Genomic DNA, 8574 nt, shown 5'->3' on the forward strand with positions numbered 1-8574 from the left:
GTGCACACACACATAGGCTCAGAGAACTGTACGCTTTAGGTCACCTGTTGTGATGACACACATAGCCTGCACATACCTTACATGTAAATAAGGTTTCAGCAACACAGTTGCACAGCCTGGTGAAGAAGCACAAATCTCCATTATTGTTAGCAATGAAACAGGAACCATGGGAAGAAACAGCCACCATAGCGAAGCTGCTTGTGGTCACGTATCACCCATCGTCATGTGACTGCTTTGTTCCTGAACTGGAATTTCCTGCCAGATGGACATTTGGTTATCAATTAAACTGGCCAACTTCATCAGCATTACAATGAAGCATCCTGACGCCTGGATTTCACATCTGTCCAGATGCCAATCTTTCAATTAAGGTTTTAGGTTACAATATTGGCCATCCCTTCTAGGTAACCTCCCTCCCTCCTTGCAACCAATAGGATTGTTTTTGGGACGGACTAATAGGTAGGTGGATCAAGAGGTTGGCACAGTTACCACCCACCTCTTGGACCCCCTATAACAGGAGAGAACCATTCACCTGGCTCCTCCTAGCTAACATTCCCCCAAGACAACCCCTGTCTGCTTTTACTCCTCTTAAGTCCCCCTTGCTATCCCCAACCCTTGCCTCTACTATTGATCTCTTGATCTATAGTCAGGAGACCCACGTGTTCCGGCTGGTTCTGGTCGTGTGGATTCCCTTTGTTTTCCATTTCTTCCCATCCATTCTTCATTGGAACAACCAAGCTTCAAGACAGATAAGTATCGCCCTCATCATCCCTATCTGCTAATGCAACTGTGCTTATTTCCTACTGTAATTCTTAGGAACTTGATTGAATGTGTGAGTGCATCAGTATTGTTTGTATGAGACATATTTCTAGTAAAAGACATCTGTTTTAACTACAACAGCCTCAGAATCCTTTACTGGTAACCCTTGGTGGGATCAGGACCTTGGTATAAATGGGCAAGAACCCATTTATAAATTGCCAATTGCTGTAAATAAAGCAATTCGGCTAACACAGCCTCCCCAATGGCTTTAGACATACTCTCACACACCCCTCCTCCACCTGATAGGCAGTTGTCTGTCAGGTGCAGGAGCTGGGGACAGAAATGGATTACAGATCTGTGGGCTCAGTGGTGTAAATGGATGACACAGTCCACTACCCTGTAGAGTTCCTCAATACCCTCAACCCTTCTGGCTTTCCAGTCCACAATTTCTCCTCAAAGTAGGGGCTCCTGTGATACTGTGGAACCTCAACCCACCCAAATTCTGCAATGGCACCAGACTGCAAGTGAAGGCCCTGCACAGGAACATCATTGAGGTCACACTGCTCACTGGCAGTACTCAGGGAGAGTAAGTGTTCATATCACACATACCACTCATACCATCAGAAAGCCCCTTTGAGTTCAAGAGGCTGCAGTTCCCACTCAAGGTCTGCTTTGCTATGACCATCAACAAGTCCCAAGGCCAGACACTGAAGGTGGCAGGAATTGACTTAACAGACGACTGCTTCTCACATGGACAGTTCTATTTGGCCTGCTCCAGAGTGAGCTCACCAAGCAGCCTGGTGATCCTAGCACCTGAGGGCAGAACCACCAATGTGGTCTACAGAGACGTCCTAGTAGAGAGTGGGAAAAACCCAGTACATATGTTTCAATTCATTTTTTTACAGTACAATCCTCTCCATTAGAATTCCTACAACAAATGTTACATTTCAAACTTCACATTATCAGTATTATAACTGGATTTACAGGACTTAAATACTGTAGCGAAGCATGGGTATCAAGCTAGTCATCAATATACCTAATTCTCAACATGGCCCAATGTGTAGATAGTTAAATCTGGAGACTGGGGTCATGGACAGACAAGAGAGCTCTTTCTACAAACCTGAGAATAGCCTCAGTTTGCAGAAAAATCAAAAATCTCTCTCACACACACACCATTAGGGGGTTTAAAAAAACCCCAAACTGAGTGCCCTCAGTGTCCGTTGCAGACAACCACAAGAGTATTGCTAGCCTTTATGCCTTGATTTCTGTTGGTAAAGGGCAGGGAGAGGGAACTTTCTAGGACTATTTTGGCCTTTGAGGGAGGATTTATTGGGACTGGAATGGGCAGCAACCAGAGGCAATTTGCTACCATGCAACATAAATGACCTATGCAGGAGCAGCTGCTTGCTACTGTTCAGAAGCAGCCACCCACAGAAGCCAGTGTAACGTAGTGGTCAGAATCTGGGAGACTCATTTTGAGAGCCCCACTCTGCTGTGGAATCACACTGGATGACTTTGGGACAATCTACTCTCAGCCTCATCTACCTCACAGAGTTGTTGTAATGATAAAATGGAGAAAAGGAGAATGATGTTTTGGTTCCCCATTTGGGAGCAAAATGGGGTATATAGGAAGTAAATAAATAATTAAAGCTGAAGACGGGGGACAGATAAAAGGTAGGTGGGTGGGAAGGAGAGAAGAAAACAGGGAAAGTTCAGGAAATGGGGGCTGCCAGGAGAAGGAAAAGAGGAAATAGTTTGGGGAAGATGAAATGAGATGCCCCTGCAAGTTCTTTTTGGTCCCCTGTGCAAAGTCGGCTGCCACTCCACCACGCTTTACACAGGGCTGCTATTTGTATGGGGGAGGAGCCCTCTGGCAGAAGCTCAGGAGAGCCTTTCTAGTCTTGTTTCACTAAACTGAAAAAAATGGTATTTTCATGGATGCTCTAGTGCAGCTGCATTGCTGTTGTTCAGTCGCACAGTCGAGTCCGACTCTTCACGACCCCATGGACCAGATCACGTCAGGCCCTCCGGTCTTCCGCCGTCCTCTGAAGCTGCATATCAATGCTAATTTCCTGCCCTTCCTTGCAAATGTGCATGGTTTTCTCTTTGTGATTCTTTAATTTGATCCTGCACACTGGAAGTGATCTTGGCAGTTTTTTTAATGCTCTCCTGTGCTGATTGCGCTCTTTCCTCCAAATGGCTCAATCCCAAGCGATTCTTAAGTTCGCAGGTTCGAAAAAATGTTTTCTAAACTTTTTTCCCTCCCCTTGATTCTCTCTCTCTCTCTCTCTCTCTCTCTCTCTCTCTCTCTCTCTCCATTTCATATCAAGTTATTTCCATGCTGATTATTCCCCCCCTCTTTATTTTGTTTGCATGAAACACAGAAATCCTTTTTTTTTTTTTTTGCATTGGGGATGCTGTTGTTTGCCTCCTCTCCGATCCCCCTTTCAAGTCAATACCAGCAGGGAACTAAGCCGTGCGCAGCGCCTTTTAAACTTTTCCCCGTTGTTTTAATTTTTTTATTCAGCAATCCAAGACTAGTCTCATATTGCTACACTCACGCTGCTTGTAAAAAAATTAAAACAATGAGGGGGAAAGTAATCAATGAGCTAAGCTTGTAAATCAATGAAGGAGGGAGGATGGTAGAAAATGCAGAGTGCGTGGAACAACCTCAATGTTGGTGGGGAAGTGTCCGTTGAGGGGTGGTAAAAGGGTGGGGGGGGAATCCATGGAAATCTGTATCCTTTTGAATTACCTTCAGCTTGGAAGTGAAACACAGAAGAAATTGACAGAAAATCACTCTCAGAAAACCTGGGGAAACAGCGAACAGAAAGTGAACTGAGCGCTTGTATAGAAATAGTGATTTCTAAAGGTTTAATGCCTTCCCCAGGAATGTCTCTTGCTGATACCCTGCTGTGTTGATTTCCTGTTGAAGCCAAATGGCTTGAACATTTGGCCAGAGAAGCTCAATTGCCATGCCATATAATTCTTCACACTTCCATGCTGACAGAGACCAGCTGGGCCTCTGCAAAGCATGTCAGAAATGCACGTAGCTCATGGACTAGCTGGAGCTGGGGCCATGTGACTGCAGGTGTGGCCTTCAGTGTCCTGACCATTCAGATGTTGCACCCATGGCAACTAAACAACTGGACACTCCCATGTCTACTCCAATTGGCCCCTGGCCAGGGCTAATTTGGGATGGGGATTGCCCTATATCTGGTCATTCCCAATGAGAGGAACTCTCTCTCTTCTGTTCCTGCTATCTCTGCTACTCTGTGTGCTGTCCACCTGAAATGCTGTCCTGCCATGTGGTCTCTGGCAGAGACAAACAACTGCTTTGGAGCTGAGCACATGGCTGCATGCTTGCACAAAGATGGGACCTAATTGGACTTTATACTTGGACAATCTTGGACTATAGATCATCTCTGGTAATTATGTAGATCTCTTTAATGTTTAGTGAGGGCCAAGAGCCATAGGTTTTCTTGTTTTCAGTAATCCTGGTAGTCTGTGCTAAGTTCTGTGCTAAATAAGCTGATTCTGGTTTTCTAACTTGTCTGTTTTGATGTGTAACTGAATCCCAAGCCTAAATCTTGCAGCCTAACTGGCTACACGCTACCCTTGAGCATTAAGTGTACATCTCTGAGGAGGTGCTAGTGTGTTCTGTCTGGTGGCTATTGTTCTGAAATCCAGAGAGCCTACCTCTCTGGGTTATTGTATAATGTAATGAGCCAGTGTAGAGTTTTCCCCTCATCCCTGGACTGGCCTGGGGGGTAGAATCTATACAGCACTGAAGGGAGGAAAATCAATGCAGAATGACAAAGAAAATCCAACAAACGTGCACAGTGAAAGTGAGGGAAAACACCCATACATTAGGCCACCTGCGATATCATGAAAGGTTGTGAAATCACAGTCACTACTATGGGGCTATCCAGCAAGTGACGCAGCAGAGCCTGGGCCTAGGAAACTCCTCCCTGAATGTAGCTTGGTACAAAACAGCAGCAGTGAACAGAAGAAGTGGTGAAGGGGATTGGGGAGTGGAAAAGAGCTGTTACAGAGGTTAAAAAGAAGGCTGAAATATAATTTCTTTTATCATAACTAGATTATAACTAACTTTAGGAAAGTTCTTGTTTATTCTTTAAACAGAGAATGTATCCCAAAACTTTGTAATATTGATGTGTTTTTGTCTGCTTCTATATTTGAAATATGTAACACATTTGGTAATGCATCTGACTTTACTTGATGTTCGTAACAACTCATAATATATGACAAACCAGATGAATCTATATTTCTCCCTTACCCTTTCTTCCTTTCTGTATCCCACCTTTTCTTAAAGAAAATAATTAAAAAAAAAATAAAATTAAAAAACAAGGCTGGGAGAAAGCAAAAACTGTTAAAAGAGAGGGTGTACAAAATGGGCTAAAAGCTGTTAAGGGATAGAAAGTGAAAAACAGATGGGGGGAAATCTGTTAAGCAAGAAGGGGAAGTGTGGAGGGAGGGATTTCCCTCATCTTTAATTTTTGTGGGTCCATGGTTGTCTAATTGTTGAGGTACAAGTTCAAGGATGGAAAATGTGGAATGACTTGCCACATTCTTTATGGGCTTCAGTAAAACATTTAGTAATAAGACACATCTACTATCTTGTCTGCCAGTTAAAGTACACGTTGCACTTAACACTGCCAGGTTCCAGGAAAGAAAATTGTTGTTACCAAATGACAGTAACCAGCAAATAAATATCCTGTACTTCCATTCCATTAGGGAGGGTTTGCTTATTTGTGTTTTTTGGTATGGGTGTGTGTGGCTGGATGGTGTCAGAGAATACCCAGCCCATTCAACAACAAGATGATCCACTTCATTCACAACCAACCCTGCTTCTTCAACAGCACATATAAAACAACAGCTGTTGTCCTACAGAACACGCACACCTGACTCCTTCCACTGTGTGTTCCTTCTCCTTCTGCACCTTCAGACCAGCTAAAATGGCTTACCAAGCCACCGTAAAGACCCAGAGGAAAGTCCTGAGTAATTATTCTAACTCTTGCCGCACCAGCTTTAGTCCCAGCAGTCTCTCTGGGGTTGGTTCTGGTTTGAGCAGGATTGCTGGTGGCAGAGGTTTTGGCAACCAAAGCCTCTACAATTTAGGTGGATCTAAGAGCATCTCAATTGGTGGTGGAGCTTCTGGAGCTTGTTTAGGTAGTGGCATTGATGGTGGATATGGGCCTGGTGGTGGCATAGGTGGTGGCAACTTTGGATTACTTGGATCTGAGTTTGGTAGTGGCAGAAGTACCCTTGGGATCCCTGTTCGTACAATCCAAGAAGTAACTATCAATCAGAACCTGCTGGCACCTCTCAACCTGGAGATTGACCCAAATATACAGAAAGTCCGTAGAGAGGAGGGGGAGCAACTCAAGACACTCAACAACAAATTTGCCTCCTGTATAGATAAGGTAAGGGATAAGATTTCTAATGTTTTCTCTTTTCATTCCAATAGTTGATATAGTTTAGGATGCAACTAGACTAATCCTGCTGCAACTCCTCCACTCACAGCTGCTACTACTGCTTATATTAAACTTCAGAACAAGTAACTTTTTCAGTGCATGGATTTCAATTTTTTTTTTTAAATCAACCCTGTTCCTTTAAGTTCAAAAATGTTGCTGGAGAGACCTTTCTTGGGCCTTGCTCACACGGGCCGGAAAATGCAGCGGGGGGGGGGGAGCGGGGCTGTTTGCCTTGGAACAAAATAACGCGTGGCTGCCCGATCACACGTCCCGTCGAGGCCCCTAGTTAGGGCGTGAAGGGCCAATCCCGTCGAGGTCCCATGGTTAGGCCGTTAGGTGCCAATCACATGGCTAGTCTGCAGCAACGCAAAGAAGCGGTGCGGTGTTATCACACCGGCAATCGTGCCGCGCCGCTTCTGTGGCAAACAGGAATTTTTTTTGTCTCACCAAAGTTTGCGCATGCGTATGATCATTTGTGCGCATCCTGTGGGGAGACTAAAAAAAAAAATCCGGCTTGCAATGGGACATGGGCGGGCGCCGGATGCCGCGGGTTTCCAGCGGAAACACGATCAGATGCCCGCCCTTGCCCCGCGTTTTCCAGAAACTAGTACATTGTATGTGGTGGTTTTTTACTCCGCATCTTCGGCAACAAGCCACGGGTTAGCCACAGGTGCACTACGCTTCCCAGATGTTGCGGTGTGATCATTCCCGGAAAATCTGCCTATCATCCGTGTCTTCAGCGTGGCAACTTCTCCGTGTGAACGGGGCCTTAATAATGAAGGGATTGGGAAAAGTTGTAGAATATGCTCCAAATGTCATATAAAACAAAATTTCAAAGTGACTTTGGAGATGCCTGCTTGGGAGAAATGCCTAAGCATTCTGAGAGAGAGAATTCTAAGGACTAGTGAAATGTGTCATTTGCTTTATTACTGAGAATCAGGCTACTGCTAAAGGCTGGTGTCCTGCACTTGGTAACCTAAATCCAGCCATGGCAAAGACACCAGAATGTCATTACTTCAGCAGAGGAGACTTTACATGGTGGGATGGAAGAGGTGAGTCCTGAGCAGTACTGCTGAATAGGGAAGGGTCAGGCAGCCACACTAAAGGTCCACTCCTGGAGAGCCTCAGGTGGTTCAAAACTTCATTGATTCAGTGGATGGAATCCTGTCAACTTTTCTCTCTATCTCGCCCAGTTCCTCTCCTTACTGCACCTGCCATCCCACATGGCTTTTGTCTATGCTGACCCCATAGCCTCTTTGGTTAGGGCTGCCAACCACCAGGTAGTGCCTTGAGATCTCCCACAATTACAACTGATCTCCCAGTTATTCAGATCAGTTCCCCTGGAGAAAATGGCTGCTTTGGAGGGTGCACTCTGTGGCATCACAGGTCCCTCCCCTACCCCCAAACCCTACTTTCCCCAGGCTGCACGCACACACACACACCCCATCTCCAGGACTTTCCCATCCCAGAGCTGGTGACCCTGTCTTTGGTGGTCACATGTTTGACACCCCTGATTTAGGTGGTTGTTGCTTAAAAGCCTCAGATCCAAAGTCAGCCAGCATCTTGATTCTGCATAACTTCCTTTGTGTTTTGGCGTTTCGTCTGTGTTGCTATTTAGAGTAAACAAGAGGGGGACCCGCGATACTCGTGGGGGGGGAGAAGAGCTCTGTCTCCTCCATCCCCCCTCAATCTCCCCGAGGCGGCGGCGAGGCCGGTCCTCCACCCCCCACCCCGCCCAGCTCCGACCCGGCGAGGCTCTGCGGTGGCGGCGAGGCCGGTCCTCCCCCCCCTTTGCCGGGCTCGGAGGGGGCGAGGTTGGTCCTCCCCCCCCCCTTTGCCGGGCTTCGAGGCGGAGGCGGCGGCAGAGAAGCTGGGGCTCTCCCCCCCCCCTCACGGTCTTGCACTTTCGGGGGGATTTAAACATCCCCCCGAAAATTTTTTCAACTTTTTGCATTTTTGTGCACACGTGGGCCGGCCCCCCAGCTGCCCCCGGAGCCCTGATTTAGTGATCTGCACTCCAGGGGCAACTTCGCTATTAGATATATAGATAAACAGTTTCTAAAAATTAAAAAAATCCACACACTTAAGCTTGCCTACTGAAGATCAGTTGAAGCAACTAAGACAGTACCAAAACTACTGTGAGCTTAACCTAATGGCAACAACCAGGGGTCTTTTTTTAGAAAAAGAGCTGCCGGAGCTCATTAGCATAACTCATTAGCATATGCCACACACCCTGACATCACTGGAAGTGTGTCATAAGGCCACACCCCCTGACATCACCGGAACCTCTTGATGACTGTTTTTTGTTTCTTGTCCTTGGCCC

The 8574-nt window shown here is 46.2% G+C and overlaps 1 protein-coding gene across 1 annotated transcript in view; it reads left to right on the forward strand.

Moving 5' to 3' along the window:
* Positions 1 to 5732: 5732 nt before the first annotated feature.
* The window catches only part of LOC107116736 (keratin, type II cytoskeletal 5-like), a 23880-nt gene continuing 21038 nt past the window's right edge, over positions 5733 to 8574 (forward strand). The window contains exon 1 of the mRNA XM_015418726.1: positions 5733 to 6200. Within this exon, the coding sequence (XP_015274212.1) occupies positions 5733 to 6200 (468 nt within the window). The remainder of the gene's footprint in view (positions 6201 to 8574) is intronic.

Source organism: Gekko japonicus, unplaced genomic scaffold (assembly GCF_001447785.1).
Source record: "Gekko japonicus isolate JY-2015 unplaced genomic scaffold, Gekko_japonicus_V1.1 scaffold823, whole genome shotgun sequence".
NCBI classification, from domain to species: domain Eukaryota; kingdom Metazoa; phylum Chordata; class Lepidosauria; order Squamata; family Gekkonidae; genus Gekko; species Gekko japonicus.